Raw genomic sequence first — 22,347 nt, 5'->3', positions numbered from 1 at the left:
ATTTATAATTATTGTTCTTATTGAATTTGATGACGATTATTTTTTTCCTGTTATTTTTTTAGTTTTTTCTGTTTGTGAGGGAGCTTTAGTCTTTCTATGTTGGTTTCGACGATTCGATCTCATGGTAATGATTTTTTTTAATTCTTGTTTTTCTTTATGTCAAAATATTTATTCATGACTGTTTTTTGATCCCTTTTTGTTTATTAGATAATTGTTGATGGCCGGTTCATTCTTTGATGTTTCTGTCAAGTTGTTTTTATAATATGCTGATCTTAGTAGATCAGATAGATATAGTTAGATATTATTTTGGAGTTGATTGTTTTTCTTTTAGTCTAATTTTATTAAGTTTTTGGATTTGTTCCTTAACACTCTAAGCGCCAAGCCCGTAAAATTTACGGGCCTGGGATCGCGCGAAAATCACCAAGCCCGTAAAATTTACGGGCCGCTACATTTAATTTCATTCAAAACACTGCAACGTTATTTCTACGGGTTTGGCCAGCGCTATACGTTTTTCAGATGTTTATTAACAAAATGCGTCCATAGATGTCACGGCAGCGCTGTAATTCATGTTAAAACTTATCTTTGCGTTCTCAGTCTGTATATCATTCAGTTGTTTGTCATCATGTTTCGGCGCGGTTTATCAGACGCAGAAATTGCGGATTTGATCAATCATAGCGACACTCTGGATAATGTAGAGAGTGATTCAGACGATTCTGAATGCAATGGTGTGTTTGAAGGTACGTATTTCCGAATTTTCCACGTAATTGTGCAGTACGCACATATCTGTTGAACATGTGTAAACGATGTATGTAGTTACACATAATGTGATATTCTTTTTAGAAGACGAGATTGATGACAGTTTGTCTTCAGATGAAGACGAGAATGATGTTGAAGGTGTTGCTTCAAATCCAGCAGCTGTGCCGTATCCGAAAGACAGTGAGTGGACTGCAGTTGACACCTACCGACCTCTGCCTGTCAACACGACACCCAGGCAGATACTAGTGGATATTGATGAGTCGAGTTCTGTACTGGATTGCAGTAAAGTGTTCCTTACTGACAGTGACGTAAATGAACTCAAGAGACAGACAAATTTGTATGCATCACAGACAATACAGAAGAAAAGAAGAGGAAATAATCTGAAGCCCCATTCAGTTTTGAGTTCGTGGAAGCCAGTGACTATAAGTGAGATGAGGCGTTTCTTGGGTATTATTTTCCACATGTGTGTTTCGAAAAAGCCAAAAATTGCGGACCATTGGAGCACTAATCCTGTTCTTAGTTGTAACTTTTGTCCCCATGTCATGAGCCGTTTGCGTTTCACTCAGATACTGTCATGCTTGCATCTTGTTGACAATTCAAATCAGAAAAAACCAGGCGAAGATGGATTTCATCCACTTTACAAAGTTTTGCCATATTATAATAATTTGAAGGAGCGATGTATCCAGGCATATCGTCCCTCAGAAAAAGTGACAATTGATGAAGGAATTTGCCCATTTCGAGGTCGTGTGAGTTTCCGTGTTTACATGCAAAATAAGCCTCATAAGTATGGACTGAAAGTATATGCTGTTGCTGAAGCCAGTAGTGGCTATGTTGTAAATTTTGAAGTTTATGCTGGTAAGCATATTGTTGACAATTCTTCGTCTGCGGTTATTTTGCGATTGTTGTCTGACAGCAGCTTGCTGAACAAAGGCCACACTGTGTATTTAGATCGATTTTATTCCAGTCCAGAGCTATTTCAGCAACTGGCAGAGAAAGGCACTGGAGCTGTTGGTACTGTGAACAAATCCAGGAAAGGATTGCCTAAAGATTTAGTATCTGCTAAGCTGAAAAAGGGCGAAATGTCTTTTCGGCGTAAAGATAATGTATTGGCAATGAAGTGGAAAGATAAGAGAGATGTGTATACATTGTCTACAAGGCATCAAGCAACATTTGGTACGCATACTAAGAGAAATGGGTCTGTAGTATTGAAACCACTTCAGGTACTTGATTACAACCTCAATAAAATTGGAGTGGATATTGGAGACCAACGCCTGCAGTACAATCCGTTCCAGCACAGAACTGTGAAATGGTGGCGAAAATTATATTTCCATTTGCTGCTTATGGGAGTATCAAATGCATTTTGGCTGTACAATGCAGTGCACAGGAAGAAAATTACAATAACAGACTTTATAACAGTGCTTGCAGTTCAGCTTGTTGAAGACGACACACTTGAATTCATTCCAAGAAATGAAGGAACTGTAGGTCGGCTAACAAAGAGACATTTTTTGCAGCACATACCTGCAACTACTAAGAAGTATGCTGCTCGTGTGTGTCACGTGTGCAGTTCCAGGAGCAAGAAACAGAGTGGCAAGGCTTCTCGCAAAGAGACACGATACGAATGTGAACAGTGTGGCGTTGCACTCTGCCTGGAACCTTGCTTTAAAATTTTCCACACTAAAAAACAATATGATTCTGTGTGAAATTTATATGTAATACTGTATACTATCAGAAACATGTAATGTAGTGCCACAATTTTGGTTAAAAATAAATCACAATTGTATTCCCTTATTCGTATGACTTTTTCTAAATTCTTAAAACATCTAAGTGATTTCTATAACTGTACCTTAAAGCTGTGCATTGTAAAGTAGTTTCTTTCACTCAGAATTAAAGTAGAAATGTGCAGCTTCAAGATGGTACCAAATTTGCCACAATCCAAACAGTAGATTTGATGCAGTAATTTTTTTAATATTGGTAAAATTGCCCGGTTTCTAGGGACGGGTGCATAAAATAGGCCTGGTACAGAGAGTGTTAATAATTACTGCCAGAGGTTCAGTTTATTCATACCATTCTAATTTTTTTTTATTTTTGTGGTTTTGATTTTAATAATTATACTTTATTGCTCATTTGCTAGATTAAGTCTTCTTTCTTTTTATGCTTTTTTTGAGGCTAGATTGGTCTCTACTTTACTTTTAATTTTGGGTTGGTGTTACCAACCCGAGTGTTTACAGGCTGGGGTTTGATTATTTATACTTTGGTTGCTAGACTGCCTTTATTATTGGTTTTATTTAAGGTTTATGAATTTGCTAATACTTTATACTTTTCTTTATTGTTTGATTTTGGTTATTATTATTTTATGTTTTTATAATTTTGGCTTTGTTTGTTAAGATACCTATGTTTTTGGTTCTTTTGTACTTCCTAAGGCTCATGTGGAGGCCCCTATTTCTGGCAGAATAATTCTTGCAGGTGTTTTGTTTAAGTTAGATGGTTACAGTATTTATCAGGTGATAAAGGTTATTTCTTATTTGGTTTTAAAGTTTGATTATTTCTGGAAACTTTAGATTTGTCTGGTGGTGTTATTGTTAGATTTATTTATTTTTGTCTGGTTCATTTAAAGTCTTTAATTGCTTACTCTTCTGTTGCTCGTAGGAGAATGGTTATTGGTTGTTTAATGACTATAAATTCATGAGGTTGTATAGGTTCACTTTCTTTAATGGTTGTCATGGATTATGTTCTTCTGGTTTATTTTGTCTAATATTATTTATGAGACTTTAGGTAGAAGAAGATCATTAATTAATAGTGGTATAATTAATTTAACATCTAGAATGGCTTTGTGGTGATTCCTTTTGAGATCATCAAATATGGCTGCTGCCCCTCCATTAAATTTGGTAGATGGGTTGAGATTATTAAATAGGATTATATCTTGATCTGCTTTTAGATTTTTGGTTCTTGTTTTTTTATTTCTTTCTTTATCTTTTTTTTTTTTGAGCTGTTTATACTTTATACATATTTTCTTATTCTCAGCATGGTAATTATTATTCTGGGGTTTATACTAGTTCTCTTGGTTAGTTTTGGGAATATCATCTTTTACTTTTACACTGATTGCCTTTGAATATTCTTTGTTTAAATTTTAATTAATTTAAAATTTTAATAAATTCCAATTAAAAATATTCTTTTGTGGGAGCAGTGATATGAAGTTTTTCATTTTAGACTGTGTATTTATTTTCTATTTGTTCTTTGAGGTATTTTCTCTCTCTCTCTTTTTTTTTTTTTTTGAACTGTAATTTTTATTTTGGGTATTTATTTAATAGTTGATTATAGAATTTTTGTTGAATGAGAACTTTTTAATTTAAATGATTCTATGGTTGTGATGACTTTAATTTTGGATTGAATCTCTCTTATTTTTATGTATTTTGTTTTATATATTTCTTATTCGGTAATTTATTATAGAGAGGATTATATATCAAGTGAGAAGAATATAAGACTTTTTATTATTATTGTTTTAATCTTTATTCTTTCAATAGGGTTTTTAATTATTTGCCCTAATTTGATCACAATCTTATTGGGTTGAGATAGTCTGGGGTTGGTTTCTTATTGTTTAGTTATTTATTATCAAAATGTAAAATTTTACAGTGCTGGTATATGAACTGCTTTATCTAATTGGATTGATGTTGCTATTTTAATTTCTATTGCTTGAATATTAAATTTTGTTTGTTAAAATTAAATTTTGTTTGTTAAAATTACATTTATTATTATGACTTTATTTCGAGTTCTTTTGAAATAAAGGTTATTACTATATTAATTGTTCTAGCTGCTATAACTAAGAGCTCAGATTCCCTTTTCTTCTTAACTTCCTGCTGCTATGGCTGCTCCTACTCCTGTTTCTGCTTTGGTTCATTCTTCTACTCTTGTTACTGCTGGAGTTTATTTATTAATTTGGTTTAGTCCAATATTAGACTTATAATTGTGGTTGGTTTTTACTTTTGATTGGATTGTTAACTATATTTATGGCTGGCTTGGGGGCTAATTTTGAGTTTGATTTAAAAAAGATTATTGCTCTTTCTACTTTAAGACAATTTAGTTTAATAGTGAGAATTTTGGCTACAGGCTACCCAAAGCTTTCCTTCTTTCATTTGTTAGCTCACGCTCTGTTTAAGGCTTTATTATTTATATGCGCAGGTTCAATGACTCATAATTTAAAGGATTCTCCGGATATTCATTTTATGGGCTCTATTGTTGATTTTATACCTTTAACTTTTGTTTGTTTTAATGTTTCTAGTTTGTCTTTGTGTGGTATGCCTTTTTGGCTGGCTTTTATTCAAAGGATTTAATTCTTGTGATGGTTTGTTTAAGATGAATTAATTGTTTGATATTTTCCTTAACTTTTTTTCTACACTTTTAACTCCTTAGCGTTTTCGTTTATTTTATTATTCAATATTTGGGGATAATTTTTATTGTAGATTTTATTTAGGTGATAGGGATTATTATATTTCATTTGGTATAACTGGTTTATTATTTGTTGCTGTTTTTGGAGGTAGCCTTTTGTCTTGATTGATTTTTTCCTATTCCTCATATGATTGCTTTGCTTTATTGTTTGATTTTTCTCATAATTTATTTTCTTTAAATATATTGTCTTCTGTTAGATTTGCTGGTTCTATACGATTTATACCTTTCCTTTCAAGTAAGTTTGTTACATATACACTTTAAAATTAGGTGGTCAAAGTTTATATAGCTTGTTTATTTATTCAATTAATTATATTCAAGGTTCGTATGATTCAAATTTTAAGATTTATCTTTTATTTTTTGAATATTTATTTTAGTAGAGTTGTTTTTCTTATACTTAAATAGCTTATAATTAGAGCATGACACTGAAGATGGAGATATTTTTTTAGGTATTTATAAATATAATTATATTATTTTTACAGTGAAAATGTAATGTTTTATTTAAACTATATAAATGTTAATGGAGTTAAACTGCTAATATAAATGTTTGCAGCTTTTGTGTTGGATTTACATTTCCTTAATTGGAACTTTATAATACAGTTATATTATTAACAGTAATACACCACTTTTTGGCTTCAATCAATGAAGAATAAGGGTAATTATTTACCAACCTTTCAGATCAAAACTGACTGCAATATTTCGCTTCTTATTCTGTTTAAGATTGATTGGTTATATCAATACTTTTTTAATGCAACCCAAATTCTGTTCATTGTAAAGCCCCTTGATTTCATTCATGGTATAGTCCTCCTAATAGGACTAGGATGAAGAATATGTTGATATTGTTCATAATATAATGCCTGATGTTTTTATAATAATTACAGGTGGTAGAATTAATGCAATTTCTACATCAAAGATTAAAAAAATTACTGCAATTAGAAAGAATCGAAGGGAGAACAGTATTCATGCTGATCTTTTCGGATCAAATCCACATTCAAATTGTGATCTTTTTCCTCGGCCATTAATTAATTTTTTTGTTAGTGTTCTGGAGAGGATTATAACAATTACTGGGATAATAGATCTAATAAAAATTCTTGCAGGGAATCACTAGGATTGTTTTTCTTGATTTATATCAATCTTTCTGTTTGGAAGTCAAATGTACTATTTACACTGGATAAATATTTATCTGCCTCATCAATAAATTGAGATATATAGAAACAATTGTACTACATCTACGAAGTGTCAATATCATGCTGCTACTTCAAATCCAAAGTGGTGTCTTGGTGAGAATTGATTTATTGAATGCCAAAGTAAACATGTTGTTAAGAAGATGGTTCCAATAATTACACGAAGTCCATGAAAGCCTCTTGTAACAATGAAAGTTGATCCGTATACCACATCAGCAATAGTGAACGGTGCTTCTCAATATTCGTATGCTCGAAGCATTGTGAAATATAACCCTAATAATACTGTAAAGTATAGTCCTTGTGTGTGATTCGATTTTGTAAGTCTGTGGTGTGCTCATGTTACAGTTACTCCTGAAGCTAAAAGAATTGTATAAAATTGAAGGGTTGGATTCATATTGGTGGTCATAATATTCCTAATTCAATTGTTGGGACCAGTCTTCTGCTGAAGAAGGCTCAGAAGAATGATACAAAGAATAAAACTTCAGATGCAATAAATAAAATTGTTCCTCATTGAAAGCTGGTAGATACAAATCCTGTATGTAATCCTTGATATGTTCCTTCAAAAACTACATATCATTAAATTATTGTTAACCCAGTAATTCCAAATCCAATTATGAATAGGTTAATATTAAATAGATGAAGCCATTTTGCTAATCGTGATACTAAAACTATTGCTCCAATTGCTCCTGTTAGTGGTCAAGGTCTATAATCCACTAAGTGGAATAGGTGGTTTGGGTGAGTTGTTAACATAACTTTATTATACTTCTCTAGAATATAAAGTTCTTAAAATTGAGAGAACATAACCTAGATTAGAGCTACTGCTGACTCTAGAATTAATAGAAGTATTTGTCCAATAATTAATAATGAGATTAAATTTATTGCTATAGATGGTACTGTGTTCCCTAATAAGGTTAATAAGTGTCCAGCAATTATATTTGCTGCTAGTTGTACTGCTGGTGTACCTGGCCGAATAACATTTCTAATTTTTTCAATTAGTACTATAAACGATATTAGTTCAGGTGGTGTACCTTGAGGGACAAGGTGTGTAAATATATGATTAGTGTGACAGATTCATCCAAATAATATAAATCTTAGTCATATAGGTAAGGTTATTGCGAATGTTAGTTCTAGATGTCTTGTTCTAGTGAAGATATAAGGGAATAGTCCTATGAAATTATTAAATAATATTAAATGATTTTGGGCCTAATAATGCTTTAAATTCATTACATAATGTTACATTTTTAGATAATGTTCATTTGTGATGCTGTTAAGTCAAAATAATAATGGGATTAATAATAGTCCTAAGAATGTTCTAGTTCAATTTAACAGCGCAATTCGGAGAATGCTCAGGACGCAAAGGCAGTTGCATTCACAGTGCAAGAGAGATCAGGAGAATGAGGGCAGGCAAAAGTTACTAGAGATTCGTGCTGCTGTAAAAAGAGCGATGCGCGAAGCATTCAATCACTACCACCGTCATACCTTAGCAAAAGATCTTGCTGAAAACCCAAGGAAATTCTGGTCTTACGTAAAATCGGTAAGTGGTCGAAGGCTTCCATCCAGTCACTCACTGATCAGTCTGGCCTGGCAACGGAAGACAGCAAAGCGAAAGCTGAATTTTTAAATTTAGCATCTGAGAAATCTTTCACGCAGGACGATCGTACAAACATACCGCCGTTTGAGTCTCGTACAGATTCCCGTATGGAGGACATAGTGATAGACATCCCTGGGGTTGTGAAGCAGGTGAATGGGTTGAAAATAAATAAATCACCAGGTCCTGATGGGATTCCAATTCGGTTTTACAGAGAGTACTTTACTGCATTGTCTCCTTACTTAGCATGCATTTATCGTGAATCTCTTGCCCAACGTACAGTCTCGAGCGACTGCAAAAAGCGCAGGTGACCCCTGTATATAAGAAGGGTAGAAGGACGGATCCTCAAAATTACAGACCAATATCCTTAACATCGGTTTGCTGCAGGATTTTCAAACATATACTCAGTTTGAAAATAACGAATTTCCTTGAGACAGAGAAGTTGCTGTCCTTGCATCAGCACGGCTTTAGAAAGCATCGCTCCTGCGAAACGCAACTCGCCCTTTTTTCACGATATCTTGCGAACCATGGATGAAGGGTATCAGACGGATGCCATATTCTTTGACTTCCGGAAAGCATTTGACTCGGTGCCCCACTGCAGACTCCTAAGGTATAAGCATATGGGATTGGTTCCCAAGTATGTGAGTGGCTCGAAGACTTCTTAAGTAATAGAACACAGTACGTTGTCCTCTCTGGTGAGTGTTCATCGAAGGTGAGGGTATCATCTGGAGTGCCCCAGGGAAGTGTGGTAGGTCCGCTGTTGTTTTCTATCTACATAAATGATCTTTTGGATAGGGTGGATAGCAATGTGCGGCTGTTTGCTGCTGATGCTGTGGTGTATGGGAAGGTGTCGTCGTCGAGTGACTGTAGGAGGATACAAGATGACTTGGACAGGATTTGTGATTGGTGTAAAGAATGGCAGCTAACTCTAAATATAGATAAATGTAAATTAATGCAAATGAATAGGAAAAAGAATCCTATAATGTTTGAATATTCCATTAGTAGTGTAGCACTTGACACAGTCACGTCAAATATTTGGGCGTAACATTGCAGAGCTATATGAAGTGGGACAAGCATATAATGGCAGTTGTGGGGAAGGCGGATAGTCGTCGTCCGGTACATTGGCAGAATTGCTCGAGCGTTTGAGATCCCTATCAGGTCGGATTTAGGGAGGACATAGAAGCAATGCAGAGGCAGGCTGCTAGATTTGTTACTGGTAGGTTTGATGATCACGCGAGCGTTACGGAAATGCTTCAGGAACTCGGGTGGGAGTCTCTAGAGGAAAGGACGTGTTATTTTCGTGAATCGCTATTGAGGAAATTTAGGGAACCAGCACTTGAGGCTGACTGCAGTACAATTTTCCTGACGCCAACTTACATTTCACGGAAAGACCACGAAGATAAGATAAGAGAGATTAGGGCTCGGACAGAGGCATATAGGCAGTCATTTTTCCCTCGTTCTGTTTGGGAGTGGAACAGGGAGAGAATATGCTAGTTGTGGTACGAGGTACCTCCGCCATGCACCATATGGTGGATTGCGGAGTATGTATGTAGATGTAGGTCAAATGTTGAGAATAGATTTGTTTTCATTTTCAGGTTAGATTTTTTATCTCAATTGTTTTATTTTCTGATCTTTTTTAAAAAGATTAGGTTTAAAAGAGGAAAAGTTATTTGATTGAATAAAATTAAAGTGACTGAAAATATAATGAATAGAGAGAATCTCATGAGACGGTGATATTTGAGGAATATGAATTAAAAATTCCTCATCAGTAGTGGGTGTTAATTTTCTATTACTTGGTTTAAGAGACCATTACTTACTTTCAAGTCATCTGATACTTCATGGTGTACTAATTGTTTACTTATTTTAGATTAACACTCTAATGTTATGTATATTAACTAACTCCTTAAATTATCTTAGATAATCACTTGATAAATAGATTTACTGAAGTTCTTTCAATTACCATTGTTAAGAATCTGTGGTTTGCTCCACAAATTTCTGAGCATTGACCAAAGAATAGTCCAGGTCAATTTATTGTAAATGTTCCTTGATTTAGTCCACCAGGTATACCATCAGTTTTAACTCAGAGCAGGTACTGCTCATGAGTGAAGAACATCTGAAGCTCTTGTTAATACTCATACTTCTGTATTTATGGGTAGAATTGTGCAATCGTCTACATCTAATAATCGAAATGCTTCATTTTCTAGGTCTTGTTGTGGTGTTATGTATGTATCAAATTCTACTTCTAAGAACTCTGAATAATCTTATCTTCAGTATTATTATTAGCCAATTGTTTTAACTGTAATTATTGAATCTACTGAATCATCAAGTTAATATAATACGAGGGCGGTTCAGAAAGTAACCTCCGATTGGTCACAGTGCGGGTTGTGGGGGGAGTAGCGACGCCATCTGTGCGTTCACGCACTCAACAGGTCAGTCGGCATCAAGCCGTGGTCGAGTGAACGTCGTACCTGCGCTAGTTTAGTTTTTGTGGCAGTTGGAAATGTGTGCTGCAATAGAAAACCCCGCCAAATGTGAAGTGCGTGCTGTCATAAGGTTTTTTACAGCCAAAGGATATTCTGCAGCAGCTATTCATCGTGAGCTTTGTGCCGTGTACAGACCAAGAGTTATGAGTGAAGGAGTTGTCCGTGAATGGGTACGTTTATTTAAAAGTGGACGAGAAAACGTTCATGATGAAGAGAGGAGTGGTAGACCATCATTGGTGACTGACAAACTCGTTCAGACAGTTGATGCAAAAGTTCGTGAAAATCGACGTTTCTCAATGTCGGAGTTGTCTACCGGTTTTCCACAGATTTCTAAGACTCTCTTGTACGAGATAGTGACAGCAAGATTGGGTTACCGTAAGTTCTGTGCACAATGGGTGCCCAAAATTCTTACCGACCACCACGAAACTCAAAGAATGGCCTCTGCATTAGACTTTCTGTCACGTTATGAGGACGAAGGAGAACCATTGTTAAACAGAATCATGACCGGTGACGAAACCTGGATTAAGTACGTGAACCCTGAGACAAAAGAACAATCAAAGATGTGGGCACATTCAAATTGGCCTACCAAACCAAGAAAAGCCTCGCAAGATTTTTCTACCAGAAAACTGATGGCAATGGTGTTTTGGGATGCCAAAGGGGTGTTGTTGGTTGAATTCATGGAACGTGGTACGACCATTAATCAAGACGTGTACTGTGAAACAATAAAAAAGTTACGACGGGCTATACAGAACAAACGCCGTGGTATGCTGACTTCCGGTATCGTTTTTTTGCACGATAACGCCCGTCCTCACTCTGCTCGCAGAACAACGGCCCTTCTTGAGTCCTTCAAGTGGGACGTTATCAACCATCCACCTTACAGCCCAGACCCGGCACCAAGTGATTATCACCTCTTCATGCATTTGAAGAAATGGCTCGGGTCACAGCGGTTTGATGACGACGAAGAGCTCAAAGATGCGGTCACAGGCTGGCTCCAGGCACAAGCGGGTGATTTTTATGCAGAAGGAATTTCAAAGCTTGTGAAGAGATACGATAAGTGCCTCAATCGCTATGGAGACTATGTAGAAAAATAGTGCAAAGATGTAGTTGTAAGATGTATATATTAAAATATTTTTATTTAACTTGGTGTATTTTTTTAAATCAACTGGAGGTTACTTTCTGAACGGCCCTCGTAGTTGTAATGAGGAAAATCCAATAAAGAGTAGAGTAACTGCTGGTAATGCTCTTCAAATAATTTCAATTAGGTGTCCATGAAGTATATTTCAGTTTTTGTAGGCAATAAATAGTACATATCTTAGGGTATAACCTGTGATTAGCAATAATACAACTATAGTATGGGCATGGAAAAATGATAATCGCTCCATTAATTGTGAAGCTCCATCTTGAAGTGATAAATTTGATCATGTTGCCGATTTCTAATAAAACGTCAAACCTTTATTTGTAGAGCTTAATTCTACAGCACTACTCTGCCAGATTAGAATCTAGAAATTAATGATAATTCTGAATAACTATGTTCTGCAGCGAGGGTTATTTTGTAACCATTCTGTTGATCTCCTTATATTAGCACTAAATATAATTGCTCAATTTGTAACCATTCTTTCTCATATAATTACAATAGATATGATGATTCCTACCATGGAGATTGTTGGTCCAATTCTTGAGACTACATGTCATGATGTATGTGTGTCTGGGTAGTCTGACTATCTTCGTGGTATTCCTGCTAGACCTAGGAAGTGTTGAGGGGAAAAAGGTTAAAATTATTGCAATAACTATAATTGTAAATTGAATTTTTAATCATGTATTGTTCATGGTTAGTCCTGTAAATAATGGGTGTCGTTGGATACCACCACCTATAATTGCAAATACTGCTCCTATGGGTAATACATAGTGGAAGTGTGCTACTACATAATATGTATCACGGAGTACAATATCAAGGGATGAATTTGCTAATATCAGACCTGTTAATCCACCAATTGTGAATAAAAAATGAATCTTAGACCTCATAATAATAGTGGGTTGAAGTTTAATTTAGTTCCATAAAATTTAGCTAATCATCTAAATACCTTAATACCAGTTGGTACAGCAATAATTATTATGGCTGATGTGAAATATGCTCGTGTATCAACAGCCATTCCTACTGTGAATATATGATGTGTTCATACAATAAATCCTATTAATCCAATTGATAATATGGCATAAATTATACCTAATGTTCCAAATGATTCAATTGTTCCTCTTCCTTGACACACAATATGTGAGATAATTCCAAATCCTGGAAGAATTAAAATGTTAACCTCTGGGTGTACAAAGAATCATAAGTGTTCATACAGAATTGGGTCTCCCCATCTTGCAGGGCCAAAGAACAATGTATTTAGGTTTTGGTCTGTTAACAGTACAGTAATAGCTCCTGTTAAAACAGGAAGTGGAAGAAGAAGAAGAAGAAGAAGGAGGATGGCTGTAACTGCAACAGATCAAGCAAATAAGGGTTTTTGTTCTTGAGTTATACTTTCTGATCGTATATTGATTGCTGTTGTAATAAATTTTTCTGCACCAAGAATAGATGAAACACCTGCTACGTGTAATGAGAAAAAAGTTAGGTCTACTGATGTGCCCCCGTGTGCAATAGCTCCTACTAGGGGGAGGGGAGGGGGGGTAAACAGTCCAACCTGTACGAGCACCATTATCTACACTACTGGCCATTAAAATTGCTACACCACGAAGATGATGTGCTACAGACGCGAAATTTAACCGACAGGAAGAAAATGTCGTGATATGCAAATGATTAGCCTTTTAGAGCATTCACACAAGGTTGGCGCCAGTGGCGACACCTACAATGTGCTGACGTGAGGAAAGTTTCCTAGCGATTTCTCATACCAAACAGCAGTTGACCAGCGTTGCCTGGTGAAACTTCATTGTGATGCCTCGTGTAAGGAGGAGAAATGCGTACCATCACGTTTCCGACTTTGATAAAGGTCGGATTATACCCTATCACGATTGCAGTTTATCATATCGCGACATTGCTGCTCGCGTTGGTCGAGATCCAATGACTGTTAGCGGAATATTGAATCCGTGGGTTCAGGAGGGTAATACGGAATGTCGTGCTGGATCCCAACGGCCTCATGTCACTAGCAATGGAGATGACAGGCATCTTATCCGCACGGCTGTAACGGATCGTGCAGCCACGTATCGATCCCCGAGTCAACAGATGGGGACGTTTGCAAGACAACAACCATCTTCATGAACAGTTCTACGACGTTGCAGCAGCATGGACTATCAGCTCGGAGACCATGGCTGTGGTTACCCTTGACGCTGCATCACAGTCAGGAGTGCCTGCGATAGTGTACTCAACGACGAACCTGGGTGCACAAATGGCTAAATGTCATTTTTTCGGATGAATCCAGGTTCTGTTTACCGCATCATGATGGTTGCATCTGTGTTTGGCGACATCGCGGTGAACGCACATTGGAAGCGGTATTTGTTATCGCCATACTACCGTATCACCCGTAGTGATGGTATGGGGTGCCATTGGTTACACGTCTCAGTCACCTCTTGTTCTCACTGATGGCACTTTGAACAGTGGACGTTACATTTCAGCTGTGTTACGACCCGTGCCTCCACCCTTCATTCGATCCTTGCGAAATCCTACATTTCAGCAGGATAATGCACAACCACATGTTGCAGGTAATGTATGGGCCTTTCTGGATACAGAAAATGTTTGACTGCTGCCCTGGCCAGCACATTCTCCAGACCTCTCACCAATTGAAAACGTCTCGTCAATGGTGGCCGAGCAACTGGCACGTCACAATATGCCAGTCACTACTCTTGATGAACTGTGGTATCGTGTTGAAGCTGCATGGGCAGCTGTACCTGTACACGCCATCCAAGCTCTGTCTGACTCAATGCTCAGGCGTATTAAGGCCATTATTACGGCCAGAGGTGGTTGTTCTGGGTACTGATTTCTCAGGATCTAGGCACCTAAACTGCGTAAAATGTAATCACATGTCAGTTCTAGTATAATATATTTGTCCAATGAATACCCATTTATCATCTGCATTTCTTCTTGGTGTAGCAATTTTAATGGCCAGTAGTGTACTATAGAAAGTATCCAGCCACTCCATCGGTAATGCTGGAATTTAATATGGTGTTGGCTCATCCTTAGCCTTGATGACAGGTTCCACTCTCGCAGGCATACATTCAATCAGATGCTGGAAGGTTTCTTGGGGAATGGCAGTCCATTCTTCATGGACTGCTGCACTGAGGAGAGGTATCGTTGTCTGTTGATGTCGCCTGGCACGAAGTCGGCTTTATAAAACATCTCAAAGGTGTTCTACAGGATTCACGTCAGGACTCTGTGCAGTCCAGTCCATAACAAGCATGTTATCGTGCAACCACTCCGACACAGGACGTGCATTACAAACAGGTGCTCAATCGTGTTGAAACATTGCCATCCCCAAATTGCTCTTCAACAGTGGGAAGCAAAAAGGTGCTTAAAACATCAATGTGCTGTGATAGTGCCAAAAAAACAACAAGGGGTGCAAGACTCCTCCATGAAAAACACAATGAAACCATAACACCACCACCTCCGAATTTTACTGTTGGCACTACACGCACTGGCAGGTGATGTCACTGAGCATTTGCCATACCCATACCCTGCCATCGGATCGCCACATTGTGTACCATGATTCGTCACTCCGCACAACGTTTTTACACTATTCAATTGTCCAATGTTTACACTCCCTACACCAAGTGAGGTATTGTTTGGCATTTACTGGCGTGATGTGTGGCTTACGAGCAGCCACTCGGCCATGAAATCCAAGTTTTCTCACCTCCCGACTAACAGTCATAGTACTTGCAGTGGATCCTGATGCAGTTTGTAATTTCTGTGTGACAGTCTGGATAGATGTCTGCCTATTACACATTACGAACCTCTTCAACTGTTGGCTGTCTCTGTCAGTCAACAGATGAGGTCGGCCTGGACACTTTTGTGCTGTATGTGTTCCTTCATGTTTCCACTTCATTATCACATCGGAAACAGTGGACCTAGGGATGTTGAGGAGTGTGGAAATCTCACGTACAGACGTATGACACAAATGAGACCCAATCACTTGACAACATTCGACGTCCATGAGTTCCACGGAGCACCCCATTCTGCTCTCTCACGACGTCTAATGACTACTGAAGTCACTGATCTGGAGTACCTGGCAGTAGGTGGCAGCACAATGCACCTAATATGAAAAACGTTTTTCGGGGTGTCCGGATACTTTTGATCACATAGTGTAGCTTAAATCTGTCTCTGTGCAGTCTCATAAAAAAATGGGTGTGTTCAAAAGCAGGTGCTTGCTGAAATAAGATTTTATGGATGGCTTCTGAAAAATTTCCAACAACTACAATGGGAAAAAAGCTCATCTGTATCAATATCTACCCAGTTGAGAAGCCTAGATTGTGGTTGTAGAACAGTCTGTTACTGAATAAAGTCTGCAGCACAGCAGTTAGCTTCACAACCAATTGATTCTACAACTATTTCACCACCAATGCAGCTGTCAATTTCTTCCCATTTCCAACCTTCTCCACATTGTGCATGTTTCACTGATGAAACTCATCTTAGTTCATCCTTTCAACCAGCCATTTCTTCTTCACTTTCTTCAGGCATTTTTTAGAAACAGTCAGTATCATTGTCTTTATCACTACATAGATCACTTCCACTGTCATTTATACTAATTTATTTGTCCATTGGTCCACTGAGCCATGCTTAAATGGTGTTATTATACTCAAAACACTTCTAGCAGTATAAAAACAAATGAATATTGTTGTGGCCACACACACACAATTTTTAAAAGTTTTTCCAAGCATATACACTTCACTGAAGCCCAGTAACTTGTGAACTACTGACAGATACAAATCTTAACTGTCAAATATGGAACACTTTTATTCAGCTCAAGTGCTGGCAGGCAAATTCTCAAATTTATATAAATTGTAAAGATGGGGACATAACAAATATATAATGCCCAGTTCACATTTTGTGATGTAACACAGGAGACAGGTAAATAATGGAACAAGGATATTCTCTCTCTCTCTCTCTCTCTCTCTCTCTCTCTCTCTCGATTAAAACAGTATAAAATTTAAAATCGTTTCACAACACAATACTATATTCATGGTTCAATACATGTTTTGAAATTAAATTTACTGTACTTCAACTGAGATGTCTGTTGGCCTCATCTTTAACTATATACATTTATTATTGCATGGTACTGTAATTACCGTAGCTCATCTTGGTTATACACCTACTGTGTAGTGTTGTCTTTTGCACATTATTAGCACTTTAAGATCTGTTACTTATTACATCTCTTCTACCTTGATATGTTTTGTTTTAAAAATACGGACAGTGTTATCTGCACCACCTGACACCACAAGATCAGGTCTTGACCAATCACAGCATAGCACCTTGTCTTCATGTCCACTCATATCATACAAAGGTGCCTTTGGACTGCAACAAAAAGTACATCCACAGCTTCAGCAAAAACTACAACATTATTAGAATTACATGCATTTTCATTAGTACATAAGGTCATAAAAATGGAAAGGAAACTACAACCAGTCAATGACTTTTCACACAAAGAAATGGATAAAATGAGATAAATAACTGTACACTCACACGCTGTAGAAAAGTACTGTTTCCAAATATAAATGTCAGAGTCTACTGGACAGTGCATAGTGCAAAATACACGTTATCACATTTGTTCACTCACTTTCATCTTTCATTCATACACACTGTATGCACAGGATCTCTCTCATTTGGTTGTTACCATAATTTTGTGAGACGCATTACGGAAGTCATGGAATTAAATGTTAAATATTGGTTCTCAAAATTTACTAAATAATATTTAATGGTATAACAGTATCCTTTGCCAACTGTACAGAATCAAATAACTTGAAGCATCACCCAAAAAATTTACGACTGACGAAACCAACTGATTCTTACTTTGTCAGCATGACTTCGAATTATTTCATGTTAACGTCTCGGCAGTATCTCAAAAATTGCAGTAGCAGACATGTTGCAAAAAATTCTGATTACTTGGGATATCTGACCTCTGCATCTACATGGATATTCTGCAAATCACATGTAAGTGTCTGGCAGAGGGTTCATTGAACCACCTTCACAATTCTCTATTTTTCCAATCTCGTATAGTGTGCGGGAAGAACGAACACATATATCTTTCTGTATGAGCTCTGATTTCAGCTCTGATTTCCCTTATTTTATCGTGGTGATCGTTTCTCCCTATGTAGGTCAGTGTCTACAAAATATTTTCACATTCGGAGGAAAAAGTTGGTGATTGGAATTTCGTGAGATGATTCCATCGCAATGAAAAATGCCTATCTTTTAATGATGTCCACCCCCAAATTCTGTATCATTTCTGTGACACTCTCTCCCATATTTCACAATAATACAAAACGTGCTGCCTTCTTTGAACTTTTTCAATGTACTCCGTCAGTCCTACCTGGTAAGGATCCCACACCGCGCAGCAATATTCTAAACGAGGACGGACAAGCATAGTGTAGGCAGTCTCCTTAGTAGATCTGTTACATGTTCTAAGTGACCTGCCAATAAAACACAGACGTTTTCCCAGGTTCATCTTGACAAACTCTGGTCCTCCATTTAACCTCTACATAACAGATTTTATGAATCTGCTTCACTTGATAACACTTCATAAATATACTATTAGTTATTTAACAAATGAGAATCTAAAAGTTCCTTGACCAAATAATAGCGAATCCTTTTTCTCCCAAACACCTATAAATAACATGATAGCATTGTTCAATGAACAAGGCAGTCATTAAAGTTGATATACTGCAGTATTCCATAACATGGTATTTTCTTTAATTTATTTGTTGATGCTGATGGGATTTTACACAGGCTCGAATTGAATTACAAAGGTTTGCCCCACTTACAAGGAAAAATGTACCTCTCTGCCACCCACAATTGTAAAAGGGTACCTACCAAATGCATTACATAATGATAGTTTATGTTTTATATTACTTTGCTACCATAACAGAACAGTGAAAGACCCAGGCTTACCTTCTTGTGTCCCAAAGCTTCATATCCTGATCATAGCTTCCAGATGCAAAAAGGTGTTCATCAGTTTTAGACCAACATACACTCTGCACCCATTGTGTGTGTGAGGTAAATGTGTTTTTGATTAAGGAACCCTCTGTAACATGGGCAGGAAGCGTAAAGCAATATTAATTCACTTTTTCAGCAACATTCCTGTATGCTCAAGAAAAATATATAATGAAGTAATTCCAGTTACAGAGTCAACATGATTCCTGACAAAAATTAGCCTCAAAAATTTTCAGTTTTTCTTTTTTTTCCAGAGGAATCTCAATTGTTAAAGTACACATGCCATTTGCGTAACAAACAAATTGGTATGTGATTATCATAAAACTGTCGACTGATGGAATCATGAATGTTAATCTCAAAATCAGAGTATTGTTGTCATTTTAACAAGTTCCTTACATGAGGGCATTTCTATACAAACTCATCAACACTAAAAATTATTAGCAATCATTCTTGATAGCCTCAACAAATTGCAACCATAATTTATGCAGACAACATATTATCTACACATATGAGAAAAAAACCCCATCAATAATTTTTACACATACAATAGGTTACGTTTATACCACACTGTTTTGAGGCATATGAAAGACTAAGAAACCCAACTTTTCTCAGGTATTTATTTATTTATTTATCTATAGCTGTGTTTGAGACTTCAAACTTGTGGATTTTATTTCTGACTTATAAGGTTTCTTTGTACAAAACATCTGAAGTAGTGTGACTGGGGGACATGAATGAAGAGCTGGTTTGCTTCACTTACACAGGGGAGGGCCCTGTAGAGCTGGCTGTCCAAAAAGCAGCTGACACTAAGGTCCACACCTGCTACATGCAGCACCTGGCCTTGTTTTTGTTTATGGTCATGGGAAATTGTAAACGTTTAAAATGAAATGGTAAATTGTTGGGAATAAGTTGCTTGGCTGACTGGGGTTTAAGGGACCAAACAGCAAGGTTATCAATCCCTTGTGTCGGACGGATTTACATCTCAAAAGAGTCATAACAATAAAAGGTAAACGGCTAAAAAAATGTAAAAGTGCAGTTGTGTTGTCAATGGTGAAAACAAAAGGAGGGAAGTCAGCAAGTGGGCAACCCCAAGGCTATGCTAGAGGCAAGAAATATCCCACCTCTGATGCAGTACAGGCAAGACCACCTGCTATTCAAAAGCGTTCAACCACTAGAATGTAGAAGTGCGTATTGTAAAAGGAGACTAACCGAATCTAAAAAGCAATAAAAACAGAGTAAAAGGGAGAGAAAAGAGGATCTTGGCCAGGGAGGGGAGTCAGGAATCTCCAAATACAACTTACAGTGAGAGAGACCCCAACCTTCTCCACCCTGCCCCTACTCCAGAGGGAGATTAAAAACCTTAGAACTGGAAATAAAAAACCAGTTTCACGGAGGAAACAGAGAACCTGTTCAACCGTCTGGGAATCGTCTGCCACTATTAAGGGTAAAGTGCGGGGTGGGCTACTGACTGGAAGGCTCCACAACCACAAAGTGGGGGTGGCTCATTCTGCAAAAGAAAACCATGGGTCAGCCTGATATGGCTGATGTGGAGACGACATAGGGTGGTAAAGTCCTTTCGAGAGGGGCAGAAGGAAGAACACCACGGGACATGGGTCACCTTAATCGCATGAAGTTTATTAGACAGGGAGGTAGCCTCCCAAGAGTTGGCCCATGATTGTGTGAAGTGGGATTTGATATGAAGCTGTATATCCACCGCAGCAGGGATTACAGAAGAAGGTGGGTAACTGACTGCTCCCCCAGCCAAACAATCAACAAAAACATTACCTGGGATACCCACAAGGCCAGGGACCCAAAGGAAGTCAACCGAACAAGCAGCATGGTGAAGATCATTGAGATGGTCATGGATGGTGAAGACCAAGGGATGGTGGGAAAAACAACAGTCAATAGGCTGAAGGCTACTCATTGAGCCCATACATAACAAAAATGCGGTTGAGTTGGGACCGATTGATAAAGGTAAGGGCCTGGGAAATTGCCATCAATTCCGCAGTAAACACCACACATGCAGTTTGCAGGAGATGATTTTCCACGCCAACAGAGCACGTGAAGGCATAATCTACAAGATCAGCAGATTTACAGCCATCGGTGTAAAAAACAACAGCATACCGAAACTCCTATAAAATTCGGCAGAAAAAACAACGCAACACCATCGGGGGAATGGATTCTTTTGGACCTTGGCAGAGATCCATTCAAATCCGCGGCCAAGGAACTAATCAGGAGGGGGGGGGGGGGGATGTAAGAGAGAGGACAAAGAAGGAAGCTGAAAATCACAGTGAAAAGACACAAGGCGGAGCCCATCCGGCAAACCCACCCGAGGGCAGGAATCAGGTGGGCAATGATCTTGGGCTGGGAACAGGATAGAATAGCAACGATGAGTGGGAGAGGAACGGACAACGATTGCATAATAAACCAGAAGCTGGGACCACCAAACAGAAAGGGGGGGAGGGGGGATTCCCAGCTTCAACCAAGAGACTATCAACAGGGCTAGTAGGGAAGGCACTGGTGGCCAAACGGATACCACGATGGTGGACCGGATCCAGGAGGTGCAGTGTGGAAGGAGCAGCTGAACCATAAACTTGACAAACAGAGTCCAAGCGAGACAGCACTAAAGCCCAATAAAGGCGGAGGAGAGTGGAACGATCCGCACCCCAAGAGGTGTGGGCAAAGAAGTGAAAGACATTGAGTTTACGAAAACATCTTATCTTCAGAAGTCTGATATGAGGCAGTCAAGTGAGCTGCTTGTTGAAAAGAAGACCCAGGAAACGAAACTGTGGGACCACAGGTAATCATGCACTGAGGTAGAGCTCTGGATCAGGGTGTACCATAGTATGGCAACAGAAGTGGACCACCCGCGATTTTAAAGGAGAGAACTGAAACCCGTGTGAGAGGATCCATGAAGAGGCACACAGCATAGCACCCTGGAACTGCTGCACTGCAGAGGCCATGAAAGAGGAACTAACCCAAATGCAGAAATCATCCACATACAGAGCAGGGGTGACCAAAGGACGGACAGAGGCCACAAGTCCATCTATAGTAATGAGGAAAAGAAGTACACTCAATATGGAACCTTATGGGATGCCATACTCCTGGGTCATTGGAGAACTAAAAACAGTACCAACCCGAACCGTGAATGACCAATGGAACAGGAACTGGCGGATAAAAATCAGGAGTGGGCCCCAAAGACCCCACTCATGAAGTGTAAGATAGGATGGCTCCGAGCCGAGTCATAGGCTTTGTGAAGGTTGAAAAATACTGCAACGAAATGGTGGTACTGGGAAAAAGCCTGTCAAACTGTGGATTCCAAGGGAAGTAAATGATCGATCGGAGACTGTCCCTCTCAGAAGCCACACAGGTAAGGGGACAAATAGAGCCCGAGATTCAAGGACCCAATTGAGCTGACGGGCTACCATCTGTTCAAGTAACTTGCAAACAACGTTTGTCGGACTAATTGGCTGATAGCTTTCAACAAACAGTGGGCTCTTACCAGGCTTAAGGATGGGAACCACGATGCTATCCCTCCATTGAGAAGGGAAGTCACATTGGAGCCAAATATGGTTAAACACCGAGAGATGATGCTGTCATTGTGGAGCACTGAGATGTTGAAGCAATTGGTTATGAATGGAGTCTGGGCCAGGGGCCGTATCATGAGAAGAAGAAAGTGCGGAAAGAAGTTCCCATTCAGTAGAAGGTTCGTTGTAAGATTCTGACTGAAAAGGGGTAAAACGTAAGGCGGAAGCTTTGGCCTGC

At 38.2% G+C, this 22,347-nt stretch overlaps 2 protein-coding genes across 2 annotated transcripts in view; one reads left to right on the top strand and one right to left on the bottom strand.

Annotated features, from left to right (window-relative positions):
• Positions 1-803: 803 nt before the first annotated feature.
• Positions 804-2,456, top strand: LOC124788569 (piggyBac transposable element-derived protein 4-like). The gene has a single exon (XM_047255840.1). The coding sequence runs from the start codon at positions 804-806 to the stop codon at positions 2,454-2,456; it is 1,653 nt and encodes a 550-aa protein (XP_047111796.1).
• A 14,131-nt stretch (positions 2,457-16,587) lies between these two features.
• The window catches only part of LOC124788163 (ribosome biogenesis protein WDR12 homolog), a 49,931-nt gene continuing 44,171 nt past the window's right edge, over positions 16,588-22,347 (bottom strand). The window contains exons 8-9 of the mRNA XM_047255316.1: positions 18,544-18,676; positions 16,588-16,953 (exon numbers count right to left, since the gene is read on the bottom strand). Of these exons, the coding sequence (XP_047111272.1) occupies positions 16,806-16,953; positions 18,544-18,676 (281 nt within the window). The 3' untranslated portion in view covers positions 16,588-16,805. The remainder of the gene's footprint in view (positions 16,954-18,543; positions 18,677-22,347) is intronic.

Source organism: Schistocerca piceifrons, chromosome 3 (genome assembly GCF_021461385.2).
Source record: "Schistocerca piceifrons isolate TAMUIC-IGC-003096 chromosome 3, iqSchPice1.1, whole genome shotgun sequence".
In the NCBI taxonomy this organism is placed as follows: domain Eukaryota; kingdom Metazoa; phylum Arthropoda; class Insecta; order Orthoptera; family Acrididae; genus Schistocerca; species Schistocerca piceifrons.
This window is presented reverse-complemented; position numbering and strand designations above follow the sequence as displayed.

Excerpts from the sequence above, each read along its gene's own strand:
- LOC124788569 (XM_047255840.1), top strand. The coding sequence starts at position 804 with ATGTATGTAGTTACACATAATGTGATATTCTTTTTAGAAGACGAGATT.